This window comes from Peromyscus leucopus, chromosome 8b (genome assembly GCF_004664715.2).
Source record: "Peromyscus leucopus breed LL Stock chromosome 8b, UCI_PerLeu_2.1, whole genome shotgun sequence".
Lineage (NCBI taxonomy): Eukaryota > Metazoa > Chordata > Mammalia > Rodentia > Cricetidae > Peromyscus > Peromyscus leucopus.
Genome location: NC_051086.1, coordinates 98305029 through 98322432, shown reverse-complemented (window position 1 = coordinate 98322432; position 17404 = coordinate 98305029). Strand labels below are relative to the sequence as shown.

General features: G+C 56.2%; 1 protein-coding gene and 1 long non-coding RNA gene across 29 annotated transcripts in view; one reads left to right on the top strand and one right to left on the bottom strand.

Moving 5' to 3' along the window:
* The first annotated feature begins 224 nt into the window (after positions 1-224).
* LOC119087030 lies at positions 225-4063 on the top strand. The gene is made up of 2 exons (XR_005090459.1): positions 225-716; positions 3751-4063. It is a non-coding gene; the product is annotated as an uncharacterized LOC119087030 (long non-coding RNA).
* Cacna1g (calcium voltage-gated channel subunit alpha1 G) overlaps positions 3609-17404 on the bottom strand; it is a 65468-nt gene continuing 51672 nt past the window's right edge. For 6 of the 28 annotated variants that reach the window (XM_028868935.2, XM_028868937.2, XM_028868957.2 and 3 more), the window contains 12 exons: positions 14107-14258; positions 13307-13416; positions 12497-12630; positions 12166-12236; positions 11936-12014; positions 11717-11838; positions 11028-11381; positions 10198-10341; positions 8302-8436; positions 6635-6812; positions 6229-6398; positions 4021-5079 (listed from right to left, as the gene is read on the bottom strand). In XM_028868935.2, the coding sequence (XP_028724768.1) occupies positions 4348-5079; positions 6229-6398; positions 6635-6812; positions 8302-8436; positions 10198-10341; positions 11028-11381; positions 11717-11838; positions 11936-12014; positions 12166-12236; positions 12497-12630; positions 13307-13416; positions 14107-14258 (2381 nt within the window). In that variant the 3' untranslated portion in view covers positions 4021-4347. Of the gene's footprint in view, positions 5080-6228; positions 6399-6634; positions 6813-8301; positions 8437-10197; positions 10342-11027; positions 11382-11716; positions 11839-11935; positions 12015-12165; positions 12237-12496; positions 12631-13306; positions 13417-14106; positions 14259-17404 lie in introns of those variants that run through there. The other 22 variants (XM_028868952.2, XM_028868951.2, XM_028868954.2 and 19 more) reach the window with 7 other exon arrangements.

Genomic DNA, 17404 nt, shown 5'->3' with positions numbered 1-17404 from the left:
GGATTCATCCTTCCTCTTCAGAAGAGACCTTGGGTGGCACCAGCCAAGAGTGCTTGGTGCTGCCATGTGGTGTCGTCTGACGCCCTCACTACGCTGTCACCACAGGGGTGGGCAGGTGGGCAGCTCCGCAGGCCAGGGGAGAAGGAAAGAGACCATAGGGCACCAGGCTGTGACGGGCGGGGCGAGCGTTTGAAGGTGCAGCTGAAGCTTATTTGGAAAGTGGGCAGAGGCCTAGGTGGGGACAGGAAAGGAGAGGGTGGAGACAGTGGTGGCTGGGGAGAGCAGGTGCCAGGGTTTCAAAGAGCAAAGCCATTCTAGGGAAGGGTGTTGCCTGGAAACCTGGCGTGACTACAGAACCTGCATCTGCGTGGAGTTCCTGGAAATCACCCAGAGTTAAAGGACGCCCCCACCGTCCCTATGGCTGAGATCACGTTGGAGGCTAGGATCTTACCAGGTGGGAGGCTGTGGACCTCTCTAATCCACCAAGTATGCCACACGGAGATCACATGTACATTTCTAGAAACCAAATGCAGACTGCTTTAAGAACGGGTCCCCTCGCCTCCTAGCCAACTCTTCCTTTTGTGAGCGTGGTTCTTCCCATCACTTCCCATTCTCTCCTCGAGGAGGATAGACTGAGGTGGTGGAGGCTGCAGAGGGGGCCAGCCAGCCCTGGAGTCAAATCCCAACTCTGCCAAATTCTGGCTGCGTGACCTCAGGTAAGTCCCTTAACCTCTCTGGAGCTGCCGCCGCCTGGAAAAATGCTAGCCGGGTGCTTCCCTCGCTTAAGCGTTTGGAGGAGTGAGTGAGAGACTGTGTGTGAGCTTCAGGTTTGTTTTTAGCACCAGCTCAGATCACTCCTCTTCCCAGTTCCCCACCCCCAGACAGGCCTTTTCCTGGAGCCTTGGGGGTGGAGGAAGCCGCAGCAGCCACGCCTGAGGTGCTCTTGACACAATTTCCTCTTTGAACCCCAGGGAGAAGACTGAATGGAGACAAAACACCCAGGGAGATAGACATTCTCATTTCCAAACGCACCCCCATCTCAGAAACCCCTGGGCGGTTCCAAGCCTGCCTTGGAGGTCCTAACCAAAGACCTGCTGCCTCCCGAGCCCCAATTCCCGGAGATCATCAACCTCCTCGGGCAGCAGCCTCTTCACTTCCAAACCCTGGCAATGAGGATGGTTTTTTTTGTTTTTGTTTTTGTTTTTTATCAGCGATGCTGTTGTTTTGTTGGTGGTTTTTGTTTGTTTGTTTTTGACAGGAAGTGTCATGGAGTCCAAGCTGGTCTCCAATTTACTATGCAGTGAAGGATGACCTTGTAGTCCTGATCTTTCTGCTTCCACCTCCCAAGGACTGAGATTACAGACAAGCATCCCCATGTCTGGCCGATAAAGACTTCACACTGTTGGCAGAGTGGTTACAAGACTCCTCCCTCCCCCAAAAAATATATCCACCTTGACTCTGCCATTAATATGCCCACAGCAGATGCCCCATAGGTATTGCTTCCTGCCAGAGACGTGCTCAGGTCCACGATGGGGTGGGGTGGGAGAGGGGGGCTTTGCCCTCTCGCCGGGTGGCTCACAGTAGATCTCTGGAAAGCAACTCTAAAGCATACTCAGTGTGACCCCAAGCAAGCTTCCTTAGTCCTTCTTGGGAAGGGAGAAGCAGGGGAGGGGGTGTTAGGAAGAATTAGACATGCTATGTATTACCTCAAGCGACACCACGGCATTACTGCACTGCTGTGTATTCACAGAGGCGGAGGGGGGGTTGGGGGGGAGGGAGGTCTGGGTGAGGGGAGAGGGTTCAGCTTTCTGCTTCCCCTCGACCCAGACTCTTCTAACAACTAAGAGAAGGGGGAATCCCAGAACAACCCCTTCCCAAACCTCCTATCTCTAAGGCACAGACAGCTATAGACTTTTACAAACATCTAAAAGCTTAATCTCCAGATCCAGGTGGCAAAACTCTAGGAATTATGTACAGCTTCCCCCCGAAAGAGAGAGAGAGAGAGAGAGAGAGAGAGAGAGAGAGAGAGAGAGAGAAGAAAAAAGAAAAGCCAGCTTCTACAAGCACCCCCTTTCTTCAGCTGAGTGGGCTAGAGGGATTAGAGCCTGGCACTATCATACACCCTAGGAAGATCAAACCAGGTGTTTGCTTCAATGAGTGGTATCATTTCTGCCCAATAGAGCAATCAGAAAAGCTCTCTCGGCTTAGGAAATAGGCCAGAGGATGGACGCCTGCAGGTCCAGCCTCCCAGCAACCGGCAACCAGCAGCAGCCTGGCACTGGGCCCCCAGCTGCTGGCGCAGATGGGGGCTGTGAGTGAGGGATGTCGCTGAGGTTTCCAGAATCCGATCCAGGGCTGGAAGTGCAGCTCAGTGGTAGGGAGGGTGCTGCTTCAAATACACGGAAAAAGCCTGGGTTTGAGTTCTACTCCAGAGCAGCAACACACACACACACACACACACACACACACACACACACACTCACACACTCACACACTCACACACTCATACACACTCACACTCATGCAGGCACACAGAGCTGACTTAAGAGGGGCAGGGATGTTCAAAGGAATGGAAATAGGACAGATGTTTGAGGCTGGCTGCGTCTATAGTTACTCCCTCTTGGTACTAGGACTTCAACCAAGAGACTATCGCCAGCAGTAGCACCAGAAAGGCGACTCTAGGTCAGGCGGCTCCCCCCACCCCTGCCCCCCTGTCCTGGTGGCCTTTCCCCCCCACTTCCCTCTCCTCTAGCTCCCTCCCACTGGGCAAGCAGCAGCAGACCATGTAAGCACCTTGCTTGTATCATTCATCACCCCTCAGGGAGTCGGCTTCCTAGCTCAGTTTTCTGGCCACCACCAACCCTGCATCCTCATCAGATGTCCCCAGCCCTGATCCCCACAATCTCATTCATCCTTGGGAGGGGACAACCTGCTCTCTTTACACAGATTAATCTCAATATCGGAGGGCAGGTAGAGGAGACACCTCAGGTCACCACCCAGCCAGAGTGTGGCAAATGCCAGGGTGGAAGACTGGGGCAGGAAAACCCAGAAGCACCTGCCCCTCCCCCACCAGCCCTTCGCTTTAGATCCGCAGCAGCTGAGGCTGCCTCCCAGCCTCCATTGGCCCCATTAACCAAAACAGCTTCATTATGCCAATTTCCAGCTTTCAATGTGCGGCTGATAGCTGTCAGCAGAAATAAGAATTAATCTGGAATTACTCACATTCCCCGAGCTGCCTGGCTCAGAGGAGGCGATAAAGCTTTGATAGAAAAACAGAAGCCCCTGCCACCCCGCCCTACCAGGCACAGGGTTCTCTTCTTCCCATGCTGGTGGGGAGGGGCAAGGATGGAGCCCCGTCACGGGATGGGCATTTGAGCTCCTCCTCTCTCAGACGCACAGCTCATATGCATACCAATGTACGCACACACACACACACACACACACACTCAACACACACACACACACACACACACACGCACCCCCCCTCCCTGTACACACACAAAGGCAGCCCCGACTCTTTCCTCCCCACCACCCACTCCCCACACCCCATGGCCATCTGATCACACCTAACTCTCCATCATCCCCTTTGCTTTTACTCTGGACTGTGATTAACTTTTTATTTTGGAAAATTACTTTATTTTATATAGATATATAGATATATAGATATGTATGTATGTATATATAAAAAGGTTCCATTTCATTTGTAAAATCTCATTTTTTTTCTCTTTTTCTCTTTTTTTCCCCCTACAGAAAAACGATGACGAGGTTAAAGGAGAAAATAAGTTACATGACAGTTTCCAAAATGGTTCTCGCTTTCCACTGAAGATGGGCCACTGTTGGGTTGTAATGCACTCACGGCCCCTGCTTGTGCTTTACAAGAAGAGGGAATATAACTAGACTGGTTATTTTAGGTTAAAATAGCCAAGAGACAGACGCCTTCGCCTCAAAAATATTCTGAGACACATTAAAAGTAGAAGGAAACAAGTCTCTTCAGTCACAAAATGTCGTACATCCGGCATATACTAGATTCAATTAATTTAATAAAATAGAATATACATAGAGATTCTGCACAAACGTATTGCTTTCTCCCAACAGCTCCTGGTGTCGGGAGCCTCTGCCAGACTGGGCTTCTCTCTCTCTCTCTCTCTCTTTCTTCCCGGAGGCGGTGGTGCCAGGGCTGTGCTCTCTTCAGACTCTCTGGAAGTCCCGCTTGTGATCCCCCAGCCACTAAAGAAGGCGGGCGAAGCGCCTCTCTGCGCACGTGGGACTTTCCAGAAATACTGCCCAGGAGGCGGAGCTAGGATCTGCACCCAGTAGAGAAAGGTGACCGGGGAGAGTGGGTAGGACTCAGGGGTCCAGGTCTGTTGGGTCAGAGGACAAACCAGAGAGACTCAGCGCATCTTTCTTTGGGGAGGGTGAGGAAGCCGTGCCGTCAAGGGGGCCCGAGGCCGAGGGATCCTTGGAGTCACTGGATGGCGCCCTCCTCCTGAGGCAGACACCAGGACTACATGGGGGCCGAGGGCCCTGGCTCTCCGGGGGATCTATAGAGATACTGGGTGGGCTGAGTTTTTTCTTAGGCCGGCTCCCAGGGCCCCCAAGAGGTTGGCCCCCCAGGCTTGAGGGGCTTGGACATAGGCGGGGTTGGGAGCCGCTGTCCAGGCAGCTGACCGCAATGGAGTGTCTTCTCTGTTCATCTAGCCAGGATCCAGGCCTGCGCCGGCAGCTCTGGGCTTCTACACTGTAGCATTTCTTCAGGTCCCGTGGGGACAGGGGTTCCTCCTGGCTGCTGGGCAGGAGGTCTCCTGAAATCCAGCTCAGCTCCGTGTCCAGCTCTAAGCTGCTTCTGGTCTCTGGAGGGTCCTTGGCCCAGCCCGGTTCCAGGCCTGGGCAAGGGGCTAGCGGGCGGATGTGCTTGGAGACCTTGCTCTGGCTGTCAGACCGTTGCTGTACCTGGATGCTCGACCCGCCCCAGAAGGATGAGGATCGGGTCAGAGGGCAGGAGGACCCACTCACCTCTGACAGCAGGTCTTCCCGGCTACCCAGGCCCTGCACGTCCAGGGAGTCAGTCCTTATTGCCGCCTGTAGGGAGTGGGTGCAGGGCTCAACCCAGGGATTTCCAACACGGATTGTCTTATAATCTTTCTGTCAGGCTGGGTGTTCCAGACCCCCCCCCCATGAAGGTGCAGGACCACCCTATTAACGTCTCTTATTGAGAGAAGGGGGCCGTGAGCCCTCTGAGCTCTGTGGTTCACGTCTCTCCCACTTTAACCACCAACCCTTTTCTCCGGTCCTCTGTGCTCCACTTTCCTAAATCCTGCAGGAGGAACTCTTCAGGCTTTGGGCCCTGGGAGGCCAGAAAGAACTCTGTTTCCCAAGCTGGCCTCTTTGTGCCTCTAGCCTTTAGGGAGGGCAAGGCAGCGATTCCCTTGGCCTTGAATACCCTTCCCAACAAGTGTCCCTCACTCTTCTGAGCATGGGTTTTCTGTGATGAGTGCCTGGCAATCCACTTCAAATAAAACTAACCCTTGCCTCTTCTGGATTCCCCGCTGCAACCCACACAAGCACCTTGCAGCTAGAACCTGTGGCTGCGGTGATCTGACGGCGCGTGCGCCTCCATTCTTAGACTGAGCTCAGAGAGCAGGAACGGGGTCTCAGTGCCTAGCAGCCAGAATCTGCTTGGTGAGTGGGTGCAGGATAAGGGGACCATGCCTGCTCTCCAAGAGCCTGGGGCTGAGCAGATCTTCATGTATCTTGTGCTCCAGAGCCACAGAGAGCCACACAAGGCACCCAAGCCTCACTTGCCTCTGTGAGTCACTCTCTGGCTCACGGAAGGTGGACCCCAGGGTTGGCCAACAGTGAAGACACTTAAACGCTGCCTTGTGTCCCTGAATTTAGCCCCAAGTGTGAAGAATTGGGGCAAACTCTGGGCCTGGGATTGGGAGCCTTAGTACCTGGGTACCACCGCCACTGGATGTCTGTTGCCCTGGTAACAACTCTTCCCCTAGACCCTAGGCCTCCTCGGTGAAACAAGGTATGTGCGTGGGGGTGGAAGGTAAACTCCAGCCATTTCTGCTTTACCCAGTACCATGTCCCTAATACATAGAGCTGCTGTATCGTTGGCACACAGTACACATTTGCTGAAAGTTTGAAAGTGTCCACTCTAGTCGTCACCAACAGCATAGGAGTTCCCATCCCAGGGCCCAGAGCTACCCCTTCATACTTGCTCACCTGGCGCCTGAGTGGCCTCTGAGCCAGAGGGGAGCGGCCCGGTGGGGGTAGTTTAGGGATGGCGCCCCAGGTGGGGGCCCCGTGAGGCTGGAGTAGATAGGGTGCATCTTTGGGAAGCTGTAGAATGCAGCTGGTGTCTGCTGGTTGGGAGTGAACAGACAAGATGGAGCCTGTGGGGAAGGAGAGATGAAGTAGAGAGGAGTCTGTGAGGCCTCCCTTCCGTCCTTCCTCCCCCTCAGGGCCTCTACCCCTCACTGCCCTGGGATGAAAGCCACTTCTTCCAGTCTGGGTATTTCTCTTTAGCTCGGGGGGTTTCCTCAAAATGAGAGACACTTCTTTTGTTGGTCTTAGGGAAGGCTGGACCTCCCTGTGTGAGCTAAAGCTGGTTTACCCCCAGCCTCGGTACCTGACTGGGCTTTGGGGAGCCCCCAGCCCCTGTGTCCTAGGGCTCTCTCAGACGTGCTCCCATTGCGACACATGTAGCTGTCGTTGGGCAGAGAGTGTGTCCGGCTGACACCAGACTTCCTCACGGTCAGCAGGTCTGGTCCCAGGGGGACCGGCACCTCCTCGGGGTGGGGTATCATCTGCAAAAGGATCAGGGCATGAGGTGAAGAGCATGCAGCTGGGGTTGATAACTGAGGAAAAGCTAGGCAGCAGGAACTAAGGCCTCCCCCACCAGACCCACCGCCCTGCCCCCCACCTACCCACGCCCACCTCCACACCCTCCTAGGCCAAGGTGATAGGCATGAGCATGGTAGGAGATGGGAAGACAGACAAGGGGTTTCTACATATAGGGGAGAAAGGGGTGGAGAGACCCCACCCTGAGAGCATGCCCACAGGATCCCCTGTGAGCCTCTGGGCTGGGGATAGTGGGGGACTAGGAGGGATGAGAGAAGAGAGAGCAGCCCCCCAGTACTGCCTGTGTGTGGTCCTCTTAGAGAATCTGAAAGTTACCCCGGGGATCAACGGGGGTGGGGGGGTGGGGGGGCAGGCCTGAGCTAGATTCGTACAGGTTAAGTAACAGGTGAGCACAAGGGGGCGTGGCCCAGCCTAATCTCCAGATCTTTAACCACACAGAGACTCTGGAGGGTGGAGGTGGGTAGCAAGGCCTGGGCCCTGGGGACTCAGTACTCCCTCCATGGACAGATTTGGGGTGGGAGTGGGTTTGGGAAACCTGTTTCAAAGAAAGGCAGTGATTAGCCCTGGACCCCAGAACAGGAACCCGAGGCCGGATCCCAGAGTTTCTCTCCCCCTTTAGAACCTCTTTCCCTGGACTCCCCATTCCCAGTTCTCAGGGAGGCTGTAAGGCTCTTCTTCCCACGTGGGCTCAGCCGGTGACAGGTCCCAGCCAGTGGAAGATGGCTGTGCTGAGTAGAGTCTGAGTCTTTCCCTTCTATCTCAATCCCAGGACCCACTTCTTTCATAGAGCCACAACCTCTAGGGACCCTCCCAGCCTCTGATCAAGATCCTGCCTCAGCTGGCCTGGCTCTCACGACAGAAGACAAATGATAAGAGGAGGGGGCTGCTCACTGTCAGAGGGGCAGAGGGAAACTGAGGCAGGGTAGAAAGGTCAAAGTACACCCAAGAACAGCCTCCCGCCCCTGCCACCGAGCTTGTTGAGGACAGAACACAAAGGACACATAGGGACAGCGAGAGGAGACAGGAACAGTCCCCAGAGGGGAAGGACATGGTTGGTAGCAGCAGAGATGTGGCTCTCACCCAGGACATGGGTCTCATGAGGGAGAGGGCAAAGGGAGGGGGCAGGGAGGGAGGGCTGGCTGGTACAGGGCTCCAAACACAGAAGCTGGCTCCCAAGTCACTTCTGTTTTGGGCTGTCATTCCTGAAATAACCCTGTCACCACTGATGCCCCTGTAACCCTCTGAGCAGGGCCTTGGTTTAATCTTATCTCATTTGAGGAAGAATTCATGCCAGCAAAGGCTGGGGCACTTTGTGCCCACAGGTGAATGAATGCCTCTGGGCAGGACTAGGGCACGGAGTGGGAAGAGGATCTGGAACCCTGCAGCCAGCCTAGCCCAGGCTGGGGGGGAGCAGCAAGGGATGTGTGCATGTACATTGCTCTCCAGGGCACTAAGTAAGAGTGTGTGAGTGTCGTCAGGCAAAGAGTCATCCGTCAGAGCTAGAGAGCAGGACGGTTCAGACACAATCTCTGACGTCAGAGACAGAGCCTCCATCTCAGCTAGAGGGATCTAGACAGGAGAGAGATGAGCAGGCATGAGAAACCAGGACGCACACGCACGCGCGCGGCACACTCGCAGCCCCCACTTCCCCTTTCCACAAAGCAGGGAGGAAGGTATCCCATGTCGCTCCCCGCCCCTCGCCCCAATCGACCCACAGCACCTCCTCCCCCTCCCACTTCAACCCCCTGCTCTGATCAGAGAGTCTGTAGCAGGCACCAAAGAGACAGAGCAAACACTGGCGAAGCAAAAGAGACCAAGAGACACAGTAACACATTCTAAAGATACCCCAGGCATCTTAGCAGCCCCCTCCCACACTGCCGCCACCCAGGGAGAGCGCGGAGGAGAGGGCTTCCAATCTCATAAAGATGATACCAAACACAAAAAGAACGAAGAAAGGCCCGCAAAGCCCCGTCTCCTCTCTGCAGACTGAGCGGCATGGTGGGGGTGGGGGCGCCGCACCGGGGACAATGCCGGCAATCTGACGGCTGTTTTCTGCCTATTCTCTTCGCTTCCAAAAGCCTAGCAGGACTTGGCCTGCCCCCAGATTCCAGCTTCTCCCCTCGTGGGCCCTCCTCCGCCTGCCTGCAACCAGCTCCCCCTTCTCCAATGTGAGCCTTGAGAGGTGCTCTCCCAGCTAGTCTGAAGGGGGCGCACTCGGGCCACCACATCATCCGGCTCGCTCACCTAGGAGCTTCAACACGGGTGAGATATTGGGGGCGGTGAGTGGGCTGTTCTGACCACTGTCCTGTGGCACTCTCCTCCCTCCCTCCACCTTTCCTGTGGGCCTAGTTTAGAATGGGGGCGGGGGCCGGGCTGGGGAAGGGACCGGCTGTATTCCTTTTCCCACTGATCATTCTAGGTCACTGCCAGGTCTGAGACTGAATCCTAACAAGCAGCAGCACGGGTCTTTATCATGTGAAAATCACTGTCTATTTTCTACCAGGCAAAAGGCTGCCCAGGAACCTGTGGGCCTGCGCCTTCCCCCAGCAGGGTTTGTGCGGCAAGGCTCCAGCTGGAGTCGACACCCTTTAGCCCACTCCAGACTGGCAGTCCCTGACCTGGGGTGGGGGTTGGGGTCTTGAAGGAGTCCTGGGCCAAGGGGAGGAGAACGGGGCTGGAGGGACCAAGAAAGCAACAGCTCGGGGTAAGCTGGGCTTGTGGAAGAGCACCCTAGGTGTGCGCAAAGGGGTGGCATCTGGTGAGGGGGTCAGGCCTGCTTCCTGTTCATGTCCCAGAGGTGACCTCTATTTCCTAGGTCGGAAAAAGGCCTACGGCAGCTCTTATCACGTCTAGTGGGTTTTGTACTTACAAGGCCAACAGAGGAGTGGGGGTGGTTCTGGACACTACAGAAGAAATAGGCTGGCTAGAACTGGTCCTTTTATGGGTCCCACAGTCCCTTGCACTAACCTCAGAGGCTCTTACCCGCCCCCCCCCCCGGGGACCTGACACAGCCTCCTTTACCCCCAAAGTCCCATTGTCTCATCTCTTCTTCCTCCCAGATTCTTTCTTACGAAGCACCTCCCCAAGCCTGTCCTCCAGCCTTCCCTCTCCCCTGAAAGGCCGATCTCTTCCTCTCTACCTTTCAGAGCCTGGAGCACACACGCCCCCTACCCCCACTGCCTCCGGCCCGATTCAGTGCTCGATTGTGGCCCTGCAGTTGCTCTAGATCCTCAGTGGGCAGGCAACAGCCCCAGCCACCCCAGAAGCACAGCGTAGCATGGCACAGCTTGGCACGGTCAGAGGAAGGGGCACATGACAGGGCACAGTAACCTGTGGGTCGGAGCCGCCCGGGCTGGGGGCGGAAGGGAAGGCAGAGGGCTGGCCCCCTGGGCCTGCCAGCTCGTCCATCAGCTTCAGCTCCCCCTCCAGGGAGCCCTGGATCAGCAGGGAGATGGTGTCAAACAGCTGTCTGTCCTGGGAGGACCAGCCCATAAAGGGAGCCGGAGAGCCAGGGGAGCAGGGGTCAGAGGGGCAAACGATGAGAAGTTGGATCGGAGGAGCAGGGGATCGGAGAGGGGTAGACAGAACGAGTGGAGGTGAAACCCACGTGACAGGCGCACACAAACACGCATGCGTGCGCGCACACACACACACATACACAACACACAGCAACAGAGAGATGGGGAAGAGGAAGGTGTAGGAGGAAGGAGAGATGGGAGAGATGAGAATGATCAGGGTCCACAGGGGGAGAGGGAGGGACAAGGAGAAGAGAAAAGGACAGGGAGATGGAAGGGAGTCAAGGAGGTAAGAGAGGGGGGTAGGAAAGAGGTTTGACAATCGGGTAAAGATAAAAAAAGAAACAGGAAGGAAACAGAGAACTTAGCCTTGAGCTTAACGCCTAGAAGGGGAAGCCACACCAGGCTGGAGGAGCTAGCATGTCTGCCACCACTTTGCTAGAGGGTGGCCGTACACAGTGAATAGGGGCAGCCATTCTGGGAAAGGGCAGGTGGCAGCTAGTCCCTCAACATCGAGGTCAGAGGGCCAGGAGGACGGAGGAGAAGCCCTGGGGCCCCATATACCCTCAACGAGCTGCTGTTTGCCCTGCCCTCCCTTGCCCCTCTCCTGCCCCACGGCCCTTTCGAAGGGGCGCTGTTGCTCACCGTGGGGTGCTCAAGGGAGAAGCCCGAGGCTGCTCCAATGTGGGCCGTGGTGTGTGGAGCCCCAGGCTTAGGGCTGCCCGGGCTATTGGCACCCTCCACCCCAGGCCAGAGGAAGGGACTGCCCAGCGGGGAGTGGGGCTGCGGGCTGAGCGTCTTCATCTCCAGCTCCAGCTCCGCCTCCAGCTCCGCCTCCTCCTTGGCCTCTTTGTTGCTTTCCTCCAGGTGCTTCATCAGCACGGCTATGACCACGTTGACCAGCACGAACTGGGCCGTGAGCACGAAGGACACGAAGTAGATGGGGGAGATGACTGTGTTGTAGCAGGTGGACTCCTGGTCACAGTCTCGGAGGGTGTCCTGTGGGAGGTGTCAAGGGCAGAGGCTTGAGGGTGGGAAGGGCGGAGGGTGGGGCTGTTGTGGAAAATCAGAGCGCGGAGGGAGGAGGACCTGGATGGGAAGGGAGATCAGTTTCCCGAGGACAGAAAGGTGTTTGATAATGCTGGGGCAAGTATGAGTGAGTCAGAGCCTGTCCTGAGAAGAGAGAGTCCCGAGTGTTCTGACGCGTGCAACGAGGGGGCGTGCTTTTTATTCGTGGCCAATACATCTTCTTAAAGAACCTTAGGTCAGAGACTGGGGTGGCCTCTCTGTGTTGGAGCAGCCCTGGGAAGGGCCTCCATCTTGTGGCCTCTCACCTTCATAATGCCGTTCCAGTTGTCACCGGTGGAGACTCGGAAGAGGGTCAGAAAGGCCATACCAAAGTTCCTAAAGGTGGCATGCCGGCCCAAGCCCTCACAGGGGTGTGTCTCATCACACTCTGGGGGAAGAGGGTAAAGGAGAGAAGCCGTGTTAGTCCCATGATCCCCCCTTGGTCTCCAGCCCTGACTCCTCCACCGTGCCCAACCTCAACTCACCCAGGTCTCCAAAGAGCTCCACGCCCAGAGCTGCAAAGATGAAAAACAATAGCATGAAGAGAAGTCCCAGGTTCCCCACCTGGAGAAGAGGGAAAGAAATGGAAAAGACGCTGCTGGCTCTCCAGTCAGCTTCCCTGAGCCCCCTGCCCTTTTGGAGGGCACCTCCTCCTTCTCCTCCTCCTCCTCCCCAGGAGGACCCTTCCCTTCTGCCCACGCCACCTCCCAGCTACCTGGGGCAGGGCCTGCATCACCGTGTCCAGCAGCGCCCGCATGCCTACAGCCATTTTCAGCAGCTTCAGCACTGAAGAACAGGACAGGGTCAAGAGCCGGCCCCCTCCGGGTCCTCCCATCACAGAGCCGGGAGAGCCAGGCTGGGCGGCAGCTGACGGGAGGGTCCACCCACACCCCAACCCCCTCACGCTGGACAAACCCCTACCTATGGCAGGGGCTGGGGGAAAGCCCCTGGGAACCCGTCACCATCCCCATAACCAACTCTCTCTGTCTCCCCCAGCAAGCTGGTTCCTGTGGGAAGGCAGACACAAGCGGTACAGCCGGACCTACCTCGGGCAATGCGGAGCACCCTCATGATACGGATGATGGTGGGGTTGATGGGCAGCGAAGCGTTGACTTCGATCTCCTCCAGTGTGATGCCCATGATGGACAGAAGCACGATGGCCAGGTCCAGCTGATTCCACCTGGAAAAATCAACCGGGAATGTCGCTCCCTGAGTCGGGGAAGGAGGTGTGGGGGAGGGTGCTGTGGTGGCACAGAGAAGCAGACCAGGGAAAGGCCTGTGCTTTTCATTTTTAATTATTACCCCCCCTCCATATGGTGTTTTGCTATGTTGCTCAAGCTGACCTCAAATTCATAGCAATCCTCCAGTCTCAGCCTACCAGCATCTGAGACTACAAGCTTGAGCAGCGACACCTGGCTTCATCTGTCTTTGTTTGTTTCCAGCGTTTGTATGTTTACTTTGCACCAAGCATTATTTTAAGAACTTTTATATCCGTATCACAGCTCTGATACGGAGAGTGATAGTTTACACTTCACAGAGGAGGGAACTGAGGCACGCCCAAAGTCACCAGTCACTAATAGTAGAAGTAGGTTTCGAACCCAACCCAGGCAGTCTGGCTCCAAGCTCACACACAGTGGTTTCTTGCTGCTAAATCCCTCTAAGCCTTGCCTTGTCAGACCCCCAAATCCCTCCCAGCCCTTAAGCCCTGGATCCTTGACCACCATCACCATCTCCAAGGGTGGCAGCTGGACTCACAGAGTTAAGAAAGGTCTTTCGGCTCAAAGCCTTCTGGGTATTTCCCCAGGAGACACACCTCTATTTCCTCTCAGTGCTCCCAGACCTCTCTCTTCTGTTACCTGTCCTGGAAGAAACGGCGGAAGCCAAAGGCCACAAGTTTGAAAACTGACTCCAAGACGAAGATGACCGTGAAGATGTAATTGCAGATCTTCAGAGCCTCGTCCAGGATCTGGCAGGGGTGGGGGCCAGAGGCAGGGTCTCCTTAGGCCCAAGGCTGAAGCCTGCCCCACCCCTCCATCACCACACCTCCCCAAACTGGGAAGTAGGGTGAGGCTAAGGAAGCCTGCTCTCCCCATTTCCTACCACGATGGCTGACCACGGGCCACTACCCCATGACAATTCAAATCTTAATGTCTCCTTGAGAAGTGATGAGGAACACATGAGACTGTGCCAGAAGGCACAGAGCACCGAGACTGGAAAGAGGCTTGTACCTTATCAGCTCAACCTCCTCCCTGCACAGATGGGGAAACTGAGGGCTGGAAGGCAGAGGAGAGGGATGACTGGAAACAGATGAGTTTGGGGCTGAGTATTTACTAGAATCCAAGTCTCGAAGGGCAAACATCCATCTATCTGTCTTCTTCACTTTCCAAGACTCAGAGCCACACATACTAGATGCTCAATAAAAATGTACTGGTCCCCCACTGCCTAGCTATGTGATCTTGGTCAAGACAATTAACCGACAGAGCCACAGTGTCTTCATCTATACAACAAAGGGGATACCCACCTCTAAGGAGACCGCTACAGGTACAAGGACCCATGCAGCGTTCCCCACACTTGCCTGGCACGCAGAGGCTACAGGTCAGGTTGTTGCCTCATCTGGGGGAGGCCCCTAGGCTGCTGGCCCATCACTCGTTCTCACCTGGGGCTGCTGGTAGTGTTCCATGGCCATAGTGACCACATTCAGCCCAATGACACCCGTGATGAAGAGGTCCAAGTAGTGGCTGGTACACAGGTGGTGGACAAGGAGCCGGAAGCGAGAGTAGTCTGAGTAGTAGGGCTTGCACTGGGCTTCTGGTGGGGCAGGAAGGAGGACAGAGCAAACATCAGGCCCTGCCCCCCCAACACCCCTCCACCCGCAGCCCCTCCCTGCCGCCAGCCTCTACCCCAGTGCTGAAACATTCCATGTCACCAGCATTCCCATCGCCCCCACCCCGGCTGCCCTTCGCAGGAGACGGCTGTTTTGGCCTGTCCCCAGCCAAGCACTCTTCTACTGCCTGCAGTCAGGGGGGGCGGGGAGGGACGGGATAGGGACATGCAGAGCCCCTCCCCTACATTAGATCCTGGGTGAGCCCGTATCCCCGGGCAGCTTCTAAATCGTGCCAGCTCCTTATAACACCTTTGATTCCATGTTCAGCAGCAAGGTGGATCAATAAGATGAAAGACCCCATCTAATCGTGCTCAGAGTGAGCTCCAGCCACAGAGGCGAAGGCTGCGAGGCCTTCTCCAAGCTCAGCCTCCGGGGCCGCCGAAGGGATTACACGGAGCTGGGATTTGCGATAGGACCGGAGATTGGAAATTGGACATCTTGGCTGCCTGATGACCTACCACAGGGTCCCCGGAGGACAATGCCCCGGACTTCCCACAGCCTCATGTCGGGAAGGTAGAGGGGAGGCCCCGGGCTCCAGACTTGAGTTGGGAGGGTGCCCCCCACAGACTCACCCAGTTTCTAATGAGGCAGTACCCAGCCTACCCTGGGTATTGGGGTGGCCCTGACACTGCAGGCTGGGCGGGAAGTGCTGTCTGAAATCTGTCACAGGCACAGTACTACGCTTGTAATTAGCCGGCCACTTAGAAAAGTCACAGTGCCGGGTTATCCTGCCAAGCAGGCAAGAGAAATCTGGGGGCAGATTTCAAGGGGTCCTCCTCCAGGTGCTGAAGTAAGGGCCAGGCCAAGGTGGGGACATGCTATCTGGAAATGTGCCAACAGATTGGTCTCACAGGAAGCCACACAGAGGGAAGAGAGCCCCCCCTGGGAAAGCATGGCCAGCCTCAGGTCCCAGACAGCCCTTCCCCTCTTGGGAGGCCTTGGCAGAAGCCAGCCAGTGAGGGCTACAGCCTCTGAGGCCCATGCCAGGAACCAGCTGGCTCGGAAGTGGCAGAAAGCTTTGGGCCCAGGCCAGCTCAAATACAACTATCTTTTCCCATGCAGAGGATCCCTTCACCGAGAGGTAAACTGAGGCAGGGAGTGGCTTGGGGGTGAGTCCCCACCAAAAGCCAAAGGAAGAAGCGTGCCCAGAAGTGGCAGGTTTGGGCTTGCGCGAACCGCTCTGCAAGCCCACCCGACCCGTCTCCACATCGGCCTTGAGGTGTGGATAACCAGGGGTACAGACCCGAAAAGGCCAGGTGCACCTCGGAGGTGCTGGAGACCATCGCTTTGTTTTCAGAGATGGCCCTGCCAGGTGTGACTTTGCTCAGGCGGCCCTCCTGACACCCAAGAGAATGGGGAGTGGAAAGGCCAGAGGCAGGGGATGCCATGAGACCACAGGTCATCCACACCCGATGGTGGAGGGTGGTTGGGCCAGCCAGGGCCTCTTTCTTCCTTCCTTCCTTCCTTCAGTACCATGAAACCAGAGGGCGCTAGTCACCCTGTGTTGCTTTAGCAGCCGGAACTCTTTCTCTGCATTAATCTCCATAAATGCCGAGAACACCCGATCCCATTATGCTAAAATATGAATGGAGAATTAACTAAAATGTTTTGAATACAATTAGGTTAAAAGAAGCGGCTCCTTATTAGCCCCGTTATTAGTTGAGAGAATGTTGAGGGGAGGCTGGGAGAAGTCCCCTCGTCCTCTATATTACCCCAACCTGACTATTGTGGGCACACCATGGCCAAATAGAGGCATCACCAACATCTCTGCCTTCCAGCCTTGCTTCAGGAGTCTGAGTGGTGGGGGAGGGGCTGCATTCCGCCGCTGCCACCGCCAGGGACCCTCTAGGTAACTGGGAGGGGGGTGGCTGGGGAGGGGTGGGGCGCGGGGCAGGGAATGACGACTGAGGCAGGGCGTCTGTTCATGGCCACAGGTCCCAAATATCCTTCTACCTGAGCCCGCAGCCCTGACTGGCAGGCATCCAGGAAACCCTCCATTAGAACACAGGTCAAAAGAGCACCAGCTAGAGCGGCCTGTCTCCCAGCAGCCCCTCTGCCGTCCAGAGAGACCCAGAGAGTAAGTGGCCCAGCACCAGAATGAGACAGCGAGACCCCAGCCTCCAGCCTGACCCTCCCTGCCTCCTACTAATCCCAGCTGCCTTTGGCAGAGTAGAGCCCAGTGAGACTGTGGGAGACGGGCACCAGGCCCCTGGGGAGGTCCAGGGGCCAATGAGGAGAGCTGGAGGGGCTGTGAGGGACAACAACAGTTAGTAGGGGTCACAGGGAGCCCAAGGCACAGTCAGGGCAGCGAGTCTGCCAAGGACAGTGGTAGAAAATAGGCTTTCGGCAGGGATACAGCCCCCCAACCCCCAGCAAAAGCCATGCTGCTGTGGGTCCTGGCCTGGTGGGAAGAAAGGAGGGGGTAGGTGGAGATGGAGGCCAGAGGTGGTGAAGGAAGTGAAGCCGGGGCTGGGGGTCAAGTGTCACAGGGCTGGTCTTGTCACCCGGTAGCCCCTGTCTCTCCCTTCAGACCTGTGTCTGCTTAGGCTCAGCATCTCCATAATCCAACTTTTCCATTCTGCCTTTCCTGGCCACAGCAGAAGGGGGGTGAAGGTGTTTTAGCCAGAAAGGGGGTTTAAAGACTCTCAGAAAACTCAGACTAGAGACCTGGCTTGGCCCCAGTCACTGTGGGAGATAGGCTGGCATACCAGCACCCCAGCATCTGGGAGTCCAGTAGAAATTCAGGGCCAAGATCCCTGTGGGAGACCTTTAGGGTGAGTCCCGGGAAGCCCTGTCCTGTCTCTCCATGTAAGTCTTACTCACACTGAAGTCTGGCAAGCTCTGCTATAGACCCCGATGAGCCCCAGGCCCTGAGAAGAGGGATGTGAGATGTTACGAGGCCCTGTTCGGAGTCTAGGTCATTACTACAACCAAAGAGAGTATGCATGTGCCGTCAGGAGCAAGCCAGGACCCCTGGGTAGGGGTGCAGGTTAAGACCGCCAGTGTGTGCCGTGGTGTAGGTATGGTGGACCTTGACAGCTGCGCCTACACATGCCAACTAATGAGACAG